This window comes from Dermacentor albipictus, chromosome 5 (genome assembly GCF_038994185.2).
Source record: "Dermacentor albipictus isolate Rhodes 1998 colony chromosome 5, USDA_Dalb.pri_finalv2, whole genome shotgun sequence".
NCBI lineage: Eukaryota > Metazoa > Arthropoda > Arachnida > Ixodida > Ixodidae > Dermacentor > Dermacentor albipictus.
This window is the reverse complement of record NC_091825.1, coordinates 49,565,241-49,583,560: the sequence shown is the minus strand read 5'-3', so window position 1 is coordinate 49,583,560 and position 18,320 is coordinate 49,565,241. Positions and strand designations below refer to the sequence as shown.

Sequence of the window (18,320 nt, the reverse complement as noted above, 5' to 3'; positions counted from 1 at the left end):
TAAAATATTCATAGGAGCATTGTGTAGTGACTAGGAACCTTTATTTACCATGTTTAAAGAGTGTTGCAGGTTTCTTGTAAGGTTACATTTAATGGTACAAAAGATCTTGGATTCATGTGCACAGGTACACTCAACAAAACAAGTACGCATAAGCAGCATTGTGATTGCCCTTGTCATGTGACTGCAGATTTTTTCAATGTCTCTCCTTTTGCTTTGTGCAGGTGGTGAGGAATGGCGGCTGGGTCGCTGCTGCGGCTAGCCATAGCTGCAGCTTTGGCTACAGCCCTTGCTGTAGCCAGTGGGGAGGTACGGCGGCAATGGGGTGTACCAGACACAAGTGCGTTCGTAGGGCGTCTCTTCAACTACTCCATTCCGGCAGATGCTTTCCAAGGACATGTCTCCAAGCTCCAGGTAAATAATTAACCTTGCATTTCTGTGATTGTGTGCACCTTTGATGGTTTGACGATGCGGGTCAAGTTTCTGCAGAAGATCAACACCTGGTGGTTCCTTGACCTCTGCATCATTTGTGTATTGGGGAAACACCTTCATTGAGTCAAAATGTAATGCGGTGTCACGTTTGTTAGAAAGAAAAACATGATGTGACGCATGTTTGCTGCTTTTTGTAAGCAGTGTTGTGATAGATCATACAGTAGAACCTTTTTCATACGTTTTGGAATAAGCATACCAACCCGGAAAATGTAACATCAGAAGTACCTAACTAAAAAAATTTGACAGACTCAACTATTGTTGATATCTACGTAATGCGAAGCGTTTCGCGGATTGTTGCCATTGCTGCACGAGACACCAACGCACGCGCACCGTGCAGGAAAACCGAAGCGAAATCGAGCAGGTGGGCTACCCTGGACACTGGATGCTGCCAAAGGGAAATTTAATGCCCTCATAGGAATGGGGACACATTGGTCTCTACTAAAAGTGTGCCATATGCTACCAAAGGCACTATGCACCATGCGCTGTAAAACAGATAGGTGAAGATGCTTATCCCAATGGGTTTGATGGCGATAGCTGTGAATGCGGCATGCGATAACCCGGGTGGAGATTTGCTGGTATTGGAATAAGAAATTGTGTGTGCCACCATTTTCACGTGAGACCGGCGGTTATATACTGTCCTCAAATGCCGGCATGCATACAGTTTCTCATTTCCATACCAGCAAATCTTCTACAAGGTCATCTCACACGGCATTCACAGCTGTCACCGCCAATCTTATTGCGATACGCATCTTCGCATATCTGTTTCACAGTGCGTGGTGCCATCGGAAGTGTAGCGCACGCTTTTAATAGGTGACAATCAAAACGTGCTACCGTTCCTTGCTGCAGACTGTGATTGTACACGTTTTCTGGCCACTAGATCCCATGTAAACAAGAAAAGGTGCAAGGCGTATGCCTCGCACCTTGTTCACGTGGGATCTACTAGTGATCTGAAAACGCATCATACGAGCGCAGTTTGGTGACGTACTGGGCATTGGTACCAAAAAATCGTGTTTTCGAGGGGCATATGAACAGGTAAGAAATGGCCGTAACTCTATTGGGTCACTTTTTGTGTTCTCGATTGCGAACGTTGGGCTCGGGAAAACGTACGTAATGGGAATGTGTCAACGAGGTTGTACTGTATATGTGCACATTCACACTCACAGATAGTCGTGCACAGTATGGGTTGTAATGTTTAAAAAGTCTGTGTAGTAGCTGAGATCAAGTTACATGCTTTTTAGTCTTGAGATAGATTAGTGTTAAGAAGCTACCACACTTGCCTAATTCTGAACAGCCTTCCTAGAAAATTAGACCTAAAATTGCCTGTGCATTACAACTGGAGACAAAACAAAACTGCATTCGTGGCATTGGCAACAGCCCATTGACATCGCCATTGTTATGCTAATGACAGAAGACATTTCGGTCTAGGTTGGTAGCAGTGACATGCTGCTTTCGTTATGGAAGCTTATTGGAAAGTTAATTTAAGTGTCAGATGTTTGTGGTGTATTGCAGGACAAACTGGTGATGTGGTTGGTCTAAGCTTGGGCCACTATCCTGTTTGCAGTGGTTTTGAATATGGTGTATATAATATGCAGGTGAAAATATGCACATCTCAATTTATTGTGGGAGTGAAAACACTATCACAATGTCAAATTAAGATCCACTGGGGTATCAAAAATATTTGCATAAATGGTTTATATATTAGATAATGTGCAACTTCAAAGAAGTAGGAGTGGGCACTTTGTGAACTACATGAGATGATTTACAAAGATGCAAGACAGTGGCTAGCTGGACTTGGTACAAACACGTACTTTAGCAAACAGTGCAAAAACAGGACAGAGAAAAGGAGCACATGACACAGGCGCTGTCTTCCAACAAATATGTTTATTGTGCGAGCGTGGAATATGTAAGCAGAGAAGCAAGAGTGAAAACATAAATGGTACGATAAACATGAGCAGAATGACTTGAGGTTTCAGGCGGGTGGAGATTTGCAGATACACCTGCAGATACACCACCCACCTGCACTGTTTTTGCGCTGTTCACTAAAGTATATGTTCCAAGGTGGCTGGGCAGCAGGAGAAGGTTGATAGTAAAGTCGAAACCCTAATAACGAAATCGCCGGGGAAAGCAAAAAATTTTGCTTTTCGCAGGAAAGATGTCGCCAGTCCGCTTGCTGACACATTATGATATTGACAAGATGATTTCAACTTACGCGCGCCAGCCGCCTCCAGTGTTCGTCCAGCTGTTTACTGCTACCTGGGAAAGATAACGGCAGTGAAGCGGGCAACACGGGCTCGCAAGGCACGCGCAATCGGAGCAACATGTGATCAGCGCGTGACACGAAGGAAGAAGAGGTGCGGGTCTCTTGCAAAAAGACTGTGGACGTTCTAGTGAGGCTCTCGTTTAGCTGTTTGTCGGGCACAAGTTCGCCCAAGGTAAAGTGATTAAAGCACAGTCACTCAACTGTGCGTTACAAATCTGGTGGAGGTGAGGGGCATGATTTCAAGCCCTTCTCGAGTCAGAGAAAGGAGCTCGGACTCACGGCGACTTGGACCCATCAAATTGACTCCTGTTCACCGACGCAGCAGTCGTCGCCTGCGTGGTGAGCCTGCCGAGTTTTTCACTTACCCTTTAGATTCTATCGGAGCGTCAGCATCTGCTAGCGGAAATGCTACCGAGATGACAACTCAAACCACGCCAACTCACATCGTAGTCAACTCGCCAATGATGCCAGAGCCTTTCCACGGTGACACACTTGAAGACGCAGAGGACTGGCTGGAACGCTTTGAGCGCATTGCTGAGTTCTGTGGATGGAATGGAGTGTGCAAGCTACGAAACATTTACTTCGCATTAGAGGACAGTGCACGAACGTGGTTTAAAAACCGCGAAACGACATTTGTGTCGTGGGATGCTTTTCGATGGGAGTTGCTGGCAACTTACCCAAGTACCGACCGCAGGGAGAGGGCTGAAGCTGCCCTGCAAGCAAGAAACCAGCGTAGCAATGAAAGCGTGGCCATGTATGTAGAAGACATGTCCCGCCTATTGAAATGAAAGGAAGTGTGTGATGGGGGGTAGTTCACTTGCAGGTTTTGCATGCTGCTGTCTTTCTGTGCCTTAACATTACACCCAGTACATTTCTCCTATAGCTGTTTGTGGCAACCTTATCTCCCCTCTAAATTAATTTTTTTACGCCTAGGTTAGTACTGGCAGAATGCGGTGCCTCTCCTTTTCGTGTTCTTGCATTTGCCGTGTGTTTCATGTTCAACTTCGTCTATGCCATTGGGCAAGTAAGCATTTTCCCATCCTGATTTTTTGGCTGTGTCACTGGTGCAGGTGGTGGAGGCGGGTGAGGAGCAGCTGCCATCCTGGCTGTCACTGGTGCACAACGAGGACAGCACTGCACTGCCTCGGTTGGTGGGCGTGCCCCTGCACGCCGATTTGGGCCCCCACTATTTGGCTGTCAAGGCCATTGGAGGCACCGACGGTTAGTTCTGTTCAGCAACACTCACTAGTCTGTGCCGTCACAACCACCATGCCTTCCCTCTATGCATATTGAATGGTCTATCTATGAAAGGAAGGTGCCCAGTAAAGGGGAGACGTGGGTTCCAGAACCAATTTTCTTTATTTTGGTGTGAATTGGATGATATTTAAAAATACTGTTCAGATTTTTCTGTTGATCGCAAATATCTAATTAGATTTTGTATATCTGCATTAGAACAAACGATACCAAGTTTTTAATACAGAAATTCAGTCGATTTCTTACGGGACTTTTCAAAAACTTCACAAAGCATATGGCGAGAATGCCAGAGAGTAGCTCTAGCCGATGATGCTAACTTTATTGTTCTCAGTGCACTTAAAATGCGAAAAAACACTATGTAATCTTCATTGCGATATTTTTGCTAATTTTTATTTGTAATCAGTGGCAATTAGAATTTAGCAGGCAACTTTAGCATCACCGGCTAGATCGATATCGGCTAGATCGATCGATCGAATATATTGATACCAAACATTTTGCTCATACTTAGAAAGAACATACCAACATGCTCCGTAAGGCAGTGGGGAATGCCGAAAAGGTGAAACTGAGAAAAACGAATCAAAACATTTAGTTCACTGTAACTTTTATTGGCCTAGCAATATGGCAGTATGAATTGCATCACCATGTAGGCCTATCCTTCAGCAACAAGTTCATGATATATATGTGGCCACTGCACAAAAATAACACTGAAATATTTGTTGCAACATCATGCATAGTCGTTGAAAGCAATGCAAGAAAGCTAGCGTTACCCACTTCACATTTCTCTTTTAGATCCTTGCTTAAAAGGAGGCACACAAATGGCATCTCTATTGATAAAGTTGCACAGAGTTCATGGCCACAACAAAACATGTTCTTTGCGGGAAGTTTATGGCTGCAACAAAAATATCTGGGTGAAATCCCAGCGATAGCAGCCATATTTCGATGGAGGCAAAATGCAAAAAGTTCATGCACTCGTTCTGGGCACACCAGGTGGTCAAAATTAGTCCAGAATCATATTGTGGTTCTGGCACGTAAAATCACAGGATTCAATTCAAGAAAAAATATCTTTTGCACCTTCACACAATTGTGCATTTAGCACAGGTCACACCTAGACCTCTCGTAGCCCAGGACTGTAGGCAGAGTTTGTTGCTGGCTTGTGCCTTTTGGCAAGCTTGCTTGTCACAGCATCTCTATTCGCGTGATCCTTATTGGACATGTGAAGCCTCTGATGAGCCTCTTCAAGGCTTTCGGCGCACTATTCACGCATGCCACAGGTGGAGCACTCCAGCACAAGCTCCACAGATTTTACCGGGGTAGCAGTAAGGACCATAGCAGAGGCTGGGCCTGCTCTCCTGGAGCAGTATGTTTGCTTATGCCGGGCTTTTCGTATGCTTTGAGCTAAATAAATGTCTTTCTGCAAAAACATATGCAAAAATCGGTAGGCAGGAGCTGTAGAGCTACCGAAACGGAAGCAAAGCAGGTACGTCCGACATACCTTTAGACACAGCCTTACTATAATCTCAGGTGCCCTCCTGGAGCAGTTCTTGTAAAAAAAGAACAAAATAAAAAAAACAATCTATCGTCGCAACAACAGCACCTAGCAACAAAAAAAGCGCCCTGTGACTTTTACAACGCCAGTCAGAACCTGCCGAGAGCCCGTACTCCTTGGCGGGATCCTTTGAAAGCATCAGCGCTTTCTTGCCACACCCGCGACACAACACGAGTCCAAGGAACTGTTGTACGGCGGTTAAATCAACAATTGCAAATTCAGTTCCGCTTGACATTGATGTCCTCTTTCTTGTCAACACGAATTACATTACATTCGTTGCAAAACGAATTACATATTTGAAATCAGCATAACAATTTTAATAAATCTCGCTTATTTCATTATTAATGATAGAGAAAAAAAACATCATTTCAATAGCAGTGTCCCCCCTTAAAGACATTCCGCCATGCCCATTTGCTGCACGCCTTTGTGTACCAGCTAAATGTAAACCTGACACCTATGATTTAGTTTCCCTGCAACCTAGAAAGCAGGAAAAGTCAGCAAGAACCTTGTTCTACGAAGCCATTATGCTTAAATTTGTGTCTTCGTGTGAACCGGTCTTCAGCATATTTTCCAAAGCACTAGCCGTTTGCCGACATAGTCATTTAATCAAGGCGACGAAAGACCTGCTTGAATCCCATGTGTAATTTCCGATAATCACATGCACTGAGCACTGAAATGTTAGGAAAATGGTCTTGGAGAGTGTTAAGCTGCAGCTCAGCATGTATACTTGCAACGATTGTGCCAGTCAGAGGTAACGAAGGGATGAAATAATGAAGTATCAAAACCACTGCAGGTGTAATTTTTGACTGATCAGTTTTCATGTTTGTAAGAAGCATGTATGATGAGCTTTGTTTTGTCAATGCTCTCAAGCTTATTGGCATCCTGAGGCAGGTGAACGTGTTGGTGAGCTGCCTTGAACCACACCTCAGTTATTTCGTAGCTGTCTTCCTCTGGTGTTACTCAAGTGACAGCTACATGTATTGGCAACAAATTTCCCCCTTTGTTTGGTGATATGTGTCGCTATATGCTGCTCTTTCTCTCCTTGCTGTGCTCATCTATGGGTTACAAAATGTAAGACAAATGTGTTTTTCAGCAAACCATGTAGGTAGGCATTACACGTACACAGTCAGGAAGGAAATTTTCACAAGCTGAATGCACGCTCCTCTTATACTGCAACAATGGTGTTCATTTATCAGTGCTTTAAGGTCGTATGCTCGGAGCCGTGTACCTTCCTTTTGCATTTCACTTGGAAAAATAATGAATTCTATGGTGTTATGTGCCAAAACCAGTCTGATTATTGAGCGTAGTTGGGGACTTCGAAATAATTTTGATCAGCTGGGGCTCTTTAACATGCGCCTAAGCATACGTACACGAGCGTTTTTTCATTTTGCCCTCATTGAATTTCAGGAGCCACAGCCGTGATTGAAACCGCTACCTTGAGCTTGGTTTTTGACACTTTGCTAATGTAAGACTGTTTTTGGTCACGTGCAGTTGATCATTCTTACCTTTCATACACGCAATTTGTTTCTCGATAACTACGTTACTTTCAGTTATTGGCAATGCTGCCACATTTGTTCACCTCGTTTTGCCCTGTACCTCTTCATGGCATGACTAAGCTATAGTTCTAGCTAAAGTTGCATCAACCTTTTTGAAGGAAAATGTTTAACTATACCCCATATGTGTCAACATTGCTTTCGAAACAAATTTGTGAGCGTAAGCGAAAGCGCGGTGAAAACGGCTAGTTATCTGCTGGGCTTGAAACTTATTCTAGTATTGCTTTACTGTAAGTGTTCCATCTCTGTTTTTAAGATGGGATGTAAATATAGCAATGCACGATAGTGTTCGAACTGCGAAAATTAGGAATTTTTACTTTGTTAGTGAATGAACAACCTAAATTTCCGCTGTTCATCATAGTGCGCCTTTACGTGTTCCAACACAATATGGTGGCCCAAGCGAACGTGTCACCACTCTGTACAAAGAAACATATAATTCGAGGCACCCTAGGCTGCGGCAACGCGAGCGCACCTACCGCCAATCGCAGCAAGTCGAGTGCTATTGCCGACAGTCGTTGCGAGTGGAAAGGGAGAGGCATAGGGACGACAGAACAGGTGAATGCCGGCATAAAGGCGACGGAGCATACCTCAATCCCCACAATCTAAGCATGGGATTTCTATTGAGTAGATATTACGTCATTGCTGTTCAGGTTCAGTTAAGACAGGTACTCTACTGTAAATGATGACAAAGTAATTGTGGATATTTTGTTAATTAGCTAACTGTAGTTTGACTTGAAAATGGCGCCTGCTTCAAGCAACTCGCTGATGCAACAGAATTGCGGTGTCTGCCATGGGAGGCCCTCAGTAAGTCTGTTCAAAAATACAGATAACCTGGCATATTGGAAATCATCTAACTTTTTCGGTATGAAAGATTTGATCCATTTGCATCTTCTTTATTTAGGCATGTATAAAATAGTAAAGCTGATTTTTTTTCTTCTTTGAAATTGTGACACATGGCTATTAGAAGTTACCAGACATCATGTGACTCTCTATGATTTGAAATGTTTAAAAATTAGAAAGTCTATTTTGTTTGTATTTATAGGTTCCTTAGAAGCAGTAATATATAAATATTTGTATTCTTTTGTGGCCTGTAAAAGCAGGCTCCTCATGCAGTATGCAGTGTTGTATTGATATGTGCCACATATGTAAGATGGATTTTCTGTGACACCCACTTTCCCGTAAGTCTCCATAGTCTGGGATTATTTTCAGATTGCTATTGGCAAAAATATGCAAACGACTGTCACCAACACATAAAAAGGCACAAGTCTTAGTAAAACATGACGCTAGCATATCAGAAGGAAGCATCTTTCTGTGCCTTGGCATCTTCAGCATTTGTTGGTGAGCATTCCTGTGCACTTGCTTGCTTCGTGTGCACTGGACAGTCAACTTAGAATGCCAATTTCCATTGAATACTGGATCCCTATTTTTGATTACTTTTCATGTGCCTTTTGCTTTGTTTCACTTATAGAAGTTCTACAACGTGATTTTGTTTGCAGGTGAATCACAAGCCCAGGATGTTTTCTCGGTCGAAGTGCTTGATGAAGAACGAGTTGCTACGCGAGGTCCCTGTGGGCCGGGAGACCCCGTGGCTGTGGCCGTGCTCACAGTCGATGCTGATGCCAGCCATGCAGGTCCGCTGGCACGAGCTCAGCTGCTATCTGGCTTGGCTCGGTTTCTTGGCTTTTCTACCAATGAAGTAACCCTCTCCCCGATGGCTCCTGGTGAGACAGCTTACGATGAAGCAGCTCTCCTGGCCGGAGCCGGTGACAGCCGACTGCGCCATACGCAGGGTCTTAGACTACGGTGGCGCGTGGGTTGCAGTAGTGATGTCGAAGCAGCCCATGCAGCTGCCCTGGCCCGACTGGAGGCTGCAGCGAGAGATGGGACACTTGCAAGAATCCTTGGACACCCAGTTGTTGGCTGGCATGTGTCAAGCGTGCAGGCACGACAGACGCGGGCCCACAGCAATCACGTTGCAGGCACTCCTGTTCTTCCAGCCGTGCTTCCTACCCTGGTCAGCAGCAGCAGCATGGAAGTGAGTGAACAGCCCATGGCAACGCCTGAAACGCGCATTGTGCCCACAATGGCGTCACCTGTGATGAATGGACCTTCTTCCCATGCCCACCGGCACCACCACGGTGACCATGCTAGGCATGGAGTCATTGCCCCATCGCCCACGCTCTCCGTGGTGGCTCTGCCCACAGCACTACCCCCAGGACACACTCCGCCACTACCACCAATTCGGCCAACGCGCACCGTCACTGGCTGGGAGGCAAGTGGTGTGCTGGAGGCAACGCCAACCTTCGGGCCGGCCATTGTGGTGCCCACGAGCCGGCTGCCTGAGCCATCGCTGAGCCCCCCAATTCAGCCGTCCGTGACCAGGAAGCCTGGCAACTCACGGCCCACGTTGAACAAGCGTCTCCAGAAGCTGGTTGTGACAGCAGGCAAGGTGTGGAGCTACGAGATCCCAGAAGATGCTTTCCGTGATGCGGAGGATGGTGACACACGCAACTTGAAGCTCATGTTTGTCACCTCGGCAGGTACGGCCATTGAACCCCGCTCGTGGATCCAGTTTGACCCTGAGAAGCAGATGCTGTCAGCTTTGCCACTGGATGACAACATTGGCAAGTACTACTTCCGCCTGGAGGCCATGGATGCTGAAGGGGACACCGTGCACGACCTGGTTGAGATCAATGTATGGCAGCACACCAGTGCACGAGCAGTCCACCATAAGTTCAATGCCACTCTTAAACCCAAGCGCTGGGAGTATGTCAACAGTCTGGACTGGCAGATTGCCGCTGTGCGTCGACTCGCAAAGTTCTTTGGTGACCCTGATGAATCACAGATTACCGTGCAGGCGGCAACTAGCGATCCTTTCACACTTGCATGGACCAATGATTCGCTGCCCAAGCACCCTTGCCCAAAAGAACAGCTGGAAGCACTGTATGATCGAATGAACAGTTCTGGAGGACCAACACCAGCCTTCAAGAAAGCTCTAGGCAACCTCAAACTCCAGTCTGTACATGTAGAGTACTTTGGTGTCTGCCACACACCGCCATCGGCACCACCTCCTCTCCACAATCAAGCGCCCACTAAACGCAACCCTATTGGCCAGATTAATGCCACTGTTGGAGAAATCCTGCGTTTTATCATTCCTGATGACACCTTTTATGACTATGAAGATGGCACCACTCGGTATTTGGCACTGAATTTCCTTTCTGCTGATGGTCTTCAACTGCCCCAGTCTTCATGGATACAGTTCAACCCACGAACACAGGAACTGTATGGCTTGCCTTTGGATGTCGACATTCCCAGGCACGAGTTCCAAATGGTTGCCCAAGACAGCGCCGGTTCAACAGTCACGGATGTCTTTGTTGTTCTGGTGCAGCCTCGCGCGCAAATGAAGTGGGCTGTTGAGTTCAGCCTGCACTTAAAAGAGGACTTTGAAGCATTCAGTCGCAACATCAGTCGCAAGGTCTTAGTTGCCTGGAAGTTGGCACAGCTGTATGGCGATCCCGACCCTAGGTTCATCACAGTCAACACCATTAGTCAAGGCTCAGTTGTTTATGCCTGGACCAATAACACACTTCGTTATGAACCGTGCCCAACAGAAACTATTCTTCAGCTCATGAGACGTCTGGTACATGACAACCAGACGCTAACACAGCGGCTCATAGAAGAAATGCGCCCAGAGTTCCATGTTCTTAAGGCAGATACCATGCCTCTGGGACTGTGCATGGACAAAGGCCTTCCACCCACTATCGGCGTGGGAGCGGGAACAGCCGCAGCACCCACAGCACCACCTCCCGGTGAAACGATTCCACCCGCTGATGACGATGATGTGTACATAACCACCATTATTCCGGCAGCTGTGATTGCAGCAATGCTTCTGCTGGCTGCCCTCATCGCCTGCCTTCTGTACCGCAAGAAGCGCAAGGGGAAGCTCAGCATGCAAGATGGCAGTACATTCATCAACAAAGGCATCCCTATCATATTTGCCGATGAACTAGAAGATAAGCCAGATCCAGCCAAACCACCAGTTATAATGAAAGAAGAGCGACCTCCTCTTCCGCCACCGGAGTACCCACGTGGCGCCACGCCGCAGACGGGACGTCGTGCCATTACTCCTCGGGGAGTCGATGTTGCAGACAGTGCCGCACCTTACCAGCATCCAACGCCACCATTTGCATCAGGTCGAGCTGATCGTCGACCCAAGGCTGCACCGACCTACCGGCAGCCGCCGCCGTATGTCCCTCCTTAGTACTAGACAACCTCTTTCTCACAGTGTGACTGAACCTGTACTCCTGTCCAGCTTATGTTAGACTGAGGCAGAAGTGCGAGAGGTAGCTGTCAGTTTAATGCATGAACTCCCTGCGTGCGTGCATTTACAAGACAAGTGAAGCCAAGCAGATAGAATAGAATTTACTTGCTTGTCTTTGTTGGTGGATAGTAAAAGATTGCAAGAATGGCATAGACGGAAGGCTGCACCAATGGTGTCAACTTCTGCTTGATGGCTAGTACTGTCAAAGACGAGCTGAGAGCTGAGATGGGAGCATAGCTGGTTGCAAAGATCCAGCATAGATGCGTCTGACGTCCTGCGAGAGGAGGCTGGCATTTTGTCTTGAAAAACTTGCAGATGCACAAGTGCAGTGAATGGGAAACTCAGCTGATAGCTAAGGAAATGTCTTCATTGCCATCAAGATAATGCACAAGTGCTGTAATGTTGACAGCACAGGCAGCTTAAGAAGTAACATATCTAAAGCGTTTTGGTGAAAGCGGTTCATTGTGGTTGTCTTCTCAACGGCTGCTGCAGTCCTAGCTAAGCTGAAACAGGAGCACAGCCGGTCGTGAAGGCGTGTCCTCTGGCGTGCTTTATAGGGAATCACAAGAGCAAGGCGATAGAAACAAAAATACACTTGCCAAGCTCTGTCCCTGGCAACTCTGGCCCTGTTGTCCCATTCTCCCACGTGGTGTTCTTGCTCCCTGGTTTTTGTTTTGCCCTGCAAGGTGTGTTGTTCGTACACGTGGCCATCAACCAGGTTATGCCACTGAGCAGCATCTCGCGGAGCCTTCAAGTGCATTCTCCTGTCGCCGTTCTTCTTCCTCTGCTCCTCTTCTTTTGAAGGCAAAGGTGACTTCCGCAGAAAAAGAAAGACTTGTCACCTGAACAAGGACATGTAACAGGTGTTCAATTTATATTTTCTGTCTGTCTCGGTGTGAATTGTGCTTCAGCATGACGAGTGTGCTCTGGGCACTGAAGCACTCAGTGTCGTTGGCAGGCTTCCTTGTGTAAGGACACTTTTGATTACATTTGTTCTTAGAGAGTGACGTAGGCATTTCTCGTGCCTATTGCTTTCTTGTGTAAACCTTTTTTGGGAAGACACACTGTTAAGTCGAAAGGCCAACTCGTGTCTCTATAGGGGGTATGCATTGAGCTTGATCCGCGAGGCGGTGACAGCGTCGCCGGGGCAGCCACACCATGTTTTTGGTCACATCAGTCACAGAGCGTTGGAAAAATACCAGTGGTCTTTCTCGCACAAACATCTGATCCCTATTTCTGGACACGCTGATCGCCTTGTGGACTTAACCAGTCACTGATATATAAATGCGGACGTTTCAGTGTTTCGTATGCAGTGCTGTTGGTACTTGTTTACTGAACATGTCTACATGCAGTGTTTGCTTGTTCGGACAGACTACGCGCCATAGCCGTGCGTCAACTGAGCTTTGATGTCATGATGAGCTGTAATGTGTTTGGCTTTAGCAATCACACAAGAAAGAAGACCGGTGATAGGGATGTTGCCCCGGTTGGGTTCTTCTCGATACCTGGTTATCTCTCTTCTTCACTACAGCCCCAGTGTAAAAAAGCACAGATGCTGTGTGCAAGCACACCTCTCGAAGGCCGGCCTTGCAGGTGCAGTGTGCAGCCAGCACCTCACTGTCTTCCTTTATGAGAAGCTGTGGTGTGAGTAGCTTTTCATCGCATGACTGTGAAGGAGGAACTTGGGAGGGCGAAAAAATATTCTTTTGGCAAGACCGACAGAATGGATGCAACATAACAATTACGAAGGCTGTGGAATCCAGTGTTTAGTTCTTAGTGCTTCCTTTTTCGATGAAGTAACGTTAACACTACCTTACACAATGCAACTGAACAACATGCAGTAAATTCTGTAATGAAGGCGATAATGTTACTCTGGTGGGAAGTTACAAATAAAACATACTTGATTCTCATGAAAGCAAGGAGCATCTCTGATAGCAGCTCTAAAAACTAGCATTGATCTGCTGAACTCATGCATAGCGCCATGCGCCTGTTTATGTACACAAAAACACCATTTATAAACAGCCCCGGGCAACTGGACCCCTTCCCTATAGTCAAGGCATTTGATAACTGTTGGGGTGCAATCCACACGGGGCTCGCACAGTCTTTTGCCCAAGAAATGGCATCGAAATAAAGAAAAGAGTAAGTCTGCTTACCTTTTCAACAATGACCATGCTGTCTGCAACCACTTTGACGCACGGCTGCTGCATCGAGCCGTTTGTCAGAAAATTATGGCCTTCCATCGACTTCCAGGCTTTCAGTTGCTTGCGAGTTGCAAAGCTTGTTGCATCCACAAGGTAAACTTTGATGTCCGTCTGATCCATGCAAGGCAGTAGTCCAGCATCGTGCTGAAGCTCATCTTGAGTTCGAGCGGGTCAACACAGTCGCAGAAGTGCACTTTCCATAGCATAATTTTGCTGGCTCACTTAACTGACGCATGTGCATGCCTAATCACATAGTTGACGTATGACGTACCACTCAATAGCCAAGCTGGAAAGACTTCGAAAAGGACGTGGGTGGATTTGTGCATATTGGTAGCTGCTTGGATGCACAGGCCTGCTCACATAGGCAGTGCAAACTTGTGACCGAAGTTATGGTGGCCGCCACAAACGTCTCTAGTACTCCTGGCGAATGATGCCATGTGCCTACCCCCTATAGGAGAGAAAATGATCAAGTGATTTCTTATGTCCGACTGCAAATACTATGCACTTTGTAGCATATCTTTAATTGCCCCTTTTCGTAATTTGCAAATAAGCTTCTTGGCATTGCACATTTGTCCAAGCAGTGGCGGCACCAGTCATAGTTCGATTGAAGACACAGGGTTTTATCATGAGAGCCACGTCTGCATTTTTCATGTCATAAGACAAGTGAGCTGCTCGTTTGTGGTGCTTGCAAAAATGACTATGTTGCCATTAGCTTGGCAGACTGCCTCGCTGGAAAGCTAGCTTTACTGTTATGAAAAGGCTCCATTTGTCTGATTTTGCTCATCTTTTTGTGACGCTTGAATGACATGGCAGCCTCGTGAATCTTTGCACAAGTTTTTATTGTGCTTCATGCATTGTGTGGACCAGGTGCTGATGCATCAGGGAGTCTAGTTGTGTTCATCGTTAATATATATACTATATATATATATTATGTATACATATATGTTTGTCCTCAATAAGTACATGGGCAGGGCCCTTCGTGCTTTTTTTATGTCAGTATACCTGTGTAGTGCAGCATAAGCCTACACATTAACCAGCTTTTTACGAGCGCCTGGAAGCACTTTTGCTCACTAACAACAAATGTCTAGCAAGTCTGGAACCACTGTTATATCGTCGCGTTCACTATTGTAACATACTATTTGGTGACTTTTAAAAGTGTACTGTTCAAATTGTTGTGTCACGTGCCACGCAATGTCAGTCACCGATTGGGGCTCATAGAGGGTGTTGCTCCTCACTGCTGCCATGCATACTTGCAGGGAACCTTCAGCAATGGCTGATGTATGGCATTTTATGAGACCCCCATTGGCGGCAGATTGTGCTGTCATATGGCTGTGACACAACACCCTGTTAATGACTTCATGCCTTAGCACAGAGTACCCTAACCCCAGTGATCATTAGCCGTGACATTTTCTAACCTCTCTTCTACAGTAGCGATATCTTTTTCATTTTATCGAATCGTTGTACAAGTTAAATCCCGGTTTTAAGTACTTTTATGCAGGAATGTTCACAGCTGCCACGTTAAGTGGACCAGCCATAATGGTAGAGCAGCTAAGTCATTCTGCTATGAACACTGACATTGCATATTTAATTCCTGGCCTCAGTGCCTGCAGCAGTTCATCAAGGTGAAAGAATGGAAAGAAAACGGTGAGAAAACGTGGCGTCCTGTGACAAACTAAGCCGGCTAAGTTACTTCAAGCAGTATCCCCCATGCACCTTGTTACTGATTGAGGCGCATGAATTGCAAACTGCAAAAAGGGCTTGCACATGTGGCAGAATTTAAGCATTTGGTTGCGAGTCTCCTAACTTCAGGCTGCACGTGAGCTTGACATTGCGTTGAGCTGCACTGAATGTACAGAAAGCCTTGGCCTTCTTCTAGATTGGTCCATTGCAGGCAAGTCCTCACTTTTGCAAGATGTAATGTCTGATCTGATGCCTCACTCAAGGGAAGGGTCTTATGGCCACTGCTGTGTTTGGTGTTATTGTTATTTCTTTGCAATTAAGTGGTAGCCAGTGCTACCACTGCTGACTGCTCCGATCTAGTTTCTGCTACATGCAGTGTGGCCGGCCATCACTCATTCGCAAAGGGATGACGATGAAGGCACTTGTTTAGCCACTCGGCGCAATGCTCAAAGTGATGTCCCTAAACAAGATCGATCCAGAATACATCCCCAGTGCTGTTCATCACCACCTAAGTTCATGAATGTGCGAGTGCTTCTCTCTGCTCCTCATGCCATAAGTCACCATTGGCAATGGGGCCACTGGTACAAAAAAAAAGAAAGTGGAAGTTTGTCACTGTGAGATTTGGCTTGTAGCAGAAGGACATTGTCGCTTGTCTGCATTTTGCTGTTCTTTATTTGTATGCATCTTGAAGCCTAGGCAGTGCTTTTTTATATGGTTTGGTTGCTAGTGCATTGGGTTTAGGTTGTGTTCTCCAGTGGGCTGGTTGTTCTATTTACATATGTGTGGATGGATGAAGTGTATGGGAACGCATGGGAATGCCTGCTATCAGAAAGCCTGGCAGTACAGAATTGCCAAAGAACAAGCACTGCCTCCTGATGTGCACTGAATTATTTGTCTTTACTTTGTTGTGCAACATGTGGCTGCCCATGCTTTGGCATGCTGGCAGCAGGAGCTGTGTATTGGCATGGGCGGCTTACAATCATCCTAAGTCAGTATAATGTAACTCATGGAGTTTCACGTCAATAAATGTGTTGACTTTTGAAAGCTGAATCATTGCTGCATACGTGGCACTGCCACTAGCGAAATGCGGTATCCCAGCACCTCCAAGCACAAACAAGCGAGAAAACTACATACCTTTCCCGAATGTGCCATAAAGTTTATAAGTTTGGGCTCGTTCTACTACTGTGTTGCGCCAATATTACAAAAATGAGTTTGTTTAGAAGAAAGTTTACCTCGTCGGTCTCTGAACCTGCCATATGAAGTCTTGTGCTGGTGAAGGGCTCAAGAAGGCTACCTACTAAGAGTAAGTTTGTATGTGCAAGTTCCTGAAGCATGCAAAATTGGCGACAGCTAGGTCAAGAATTCACCGACAATTACTATACTCCTCATGCAAAGTTTGAGTGCAGCTCGATGCGTGTTTTGATTTCGCGATGTATTGACTTCGCGGACAATCTGTCTCGTGCAGCAAATTGCAAACGGAGTGAAGTGTGGTGCGACTGCCTCGCTAGTCAGGAGATTGCGAGAGGCAGTGCATGGATCCAATTCACAGCAGCTGCTGCAGACATACCTCTGCTCATGCAGTGCTTTGTTTTCATATGTAGTATCGGTGCATGCCATGGGCACTGACAAGGGGGGTAGGGCAGGGGCCCCGGGGCCCAAGTCCCCTCCGATGTTTTCCGGGGGGAAGGGCGGATGGAGCCCCACGGCGATGCTGAAGCCTCCCTCCCTCCTGCCTACCCCCCCTATAAACTGTCATGACCCGAGTTATCCACAGTATTTTAATTTCTTTTTTCCTGTAGGTTTTCAACATTTCATTGTGGTTAAAAGCTTACGTCATCGTTGGCACGGACATGCACGGATTGTAATTCATACTTTCGCTTTATTTCTGCAAATCCTGACAATTGGAGGACAAGCGCATTAAAAGCACCAGCGCGGCTACCTCATCGGTATTTTCTCACTTCAATTTTCTCTTTCTTTTTTTAAGGCGAGAGGATTGTATCTCTGTTTAAGGGGGTATAGTAGGGCAAATCGGCCAAAAAACTGATTTTTTTATTTCATCAATAAAAAATAAAAATTGGAGGGCGCTTAAGCTTCGCCTTCAAGAGTGCAACGCGACAGCGTTCCCATCGACCCGCCAAGGGGTGACAACGCGCTACGGCGCAGGGATCACTTACGAGGCGCCCCGCATCGGACTTTGCGGCCACCTATCACACGGAGAGCGTCGAGCAACGAAGCGTTCGGCGCGGCAACGAAACGTGCGCCTGAGCAAACGGAACGAACCAAAGAACTCGGTGTCTCGGAGGGGGAAACGATCTACGCCTGCCAAACGTCGTGATCGGCACGGGCAGAGAGATAGATAGATAGTAATCTAAAGAAGGGAACGGCGCTTGATTCTGCAACCCGCGTGGGAGCACGGCGAAGCGTCGTCAGGGGAGAGGGAGTCGGGGCCGGTCCGCGCACAGCCCCAATGCGCGTATGGTGCGCCACCTGTCGGGGCAGCGCCGTACATTGAGAGGAGGGGGTCTTCTGTGTTTGCCGCAAGATGGCTCTGCGTGTGCGGTAAGCGCAGAAGATATTTAGCGGAAAAGTACTTCGCTACTCGTGTAAATGCGACTTGTGTAAGTTACATGCTCATAATTACCGATATACACCGCAGTATAACTTTCTACGGCACGTTTTTAAGGCAACACCGCGTTCACTAGAAGCGCGTTTGTACCGCTTTCAAGCATCGAACTCGTGGCTGAGTGGTAGCGTCTCCGTCTCACACTCTGCAGACCCTGGTTCGATTCCCACTCAGCCTATCTTGGAAGTTGCTTTTTATTTATAAAGTGCCTGCCGTGATTTATCGCTCACGGTCAACGCCGCGGACGCCGACACTGACGCCGACGACACCGGCTTTTCTGCGACACGAGCTCCTTAAGCTGAAACCGCATGGCGCGTATTTCGCGAGCGAAAAACGCGACGGGCGGCAAACGCCCGCGTTGCCGCCGACGCGCGAGCACCCGTACGAAAAAAAAGG

At 46.7% G+C, this 18,320-nt stretch overlaps 1 protein-coding gene across 1 annotated transcript in view; it reads left to right on the top strand.

The window, feature by feature from the left end:
- Positions 1 to 16,345, top strand: part of Dg (Dystroglycan) — a 32,273-nt gene extending 15,928 nt beyond the window's left edge. Inside the window, exons 2-4 of the mRNA XM_065428492.2 lie at positions 222 to 411; positions 3,820 to 3,970; positions 8,599 to 16,345. Of these exons, the coding sequence (XP_065284564.1) occupies positions 232 to 411; positions 3,820 to 3,970; positions 8,599 to 11,363 (3,096 nt within the window). The 5' untranslated portion in view covers positions 222 to 231 and the 3' untranslated portion in view covers positions 11,364 to 16,345. The remainder of the gene's footprint in view (positions 1 to 221; positions 412 to 3,819; positions 3,971 to 8,598) is intronic.
- The last annotated feature ends 1,975 nt before the right edge of the window (positions 16,346 to 18,320 follow it).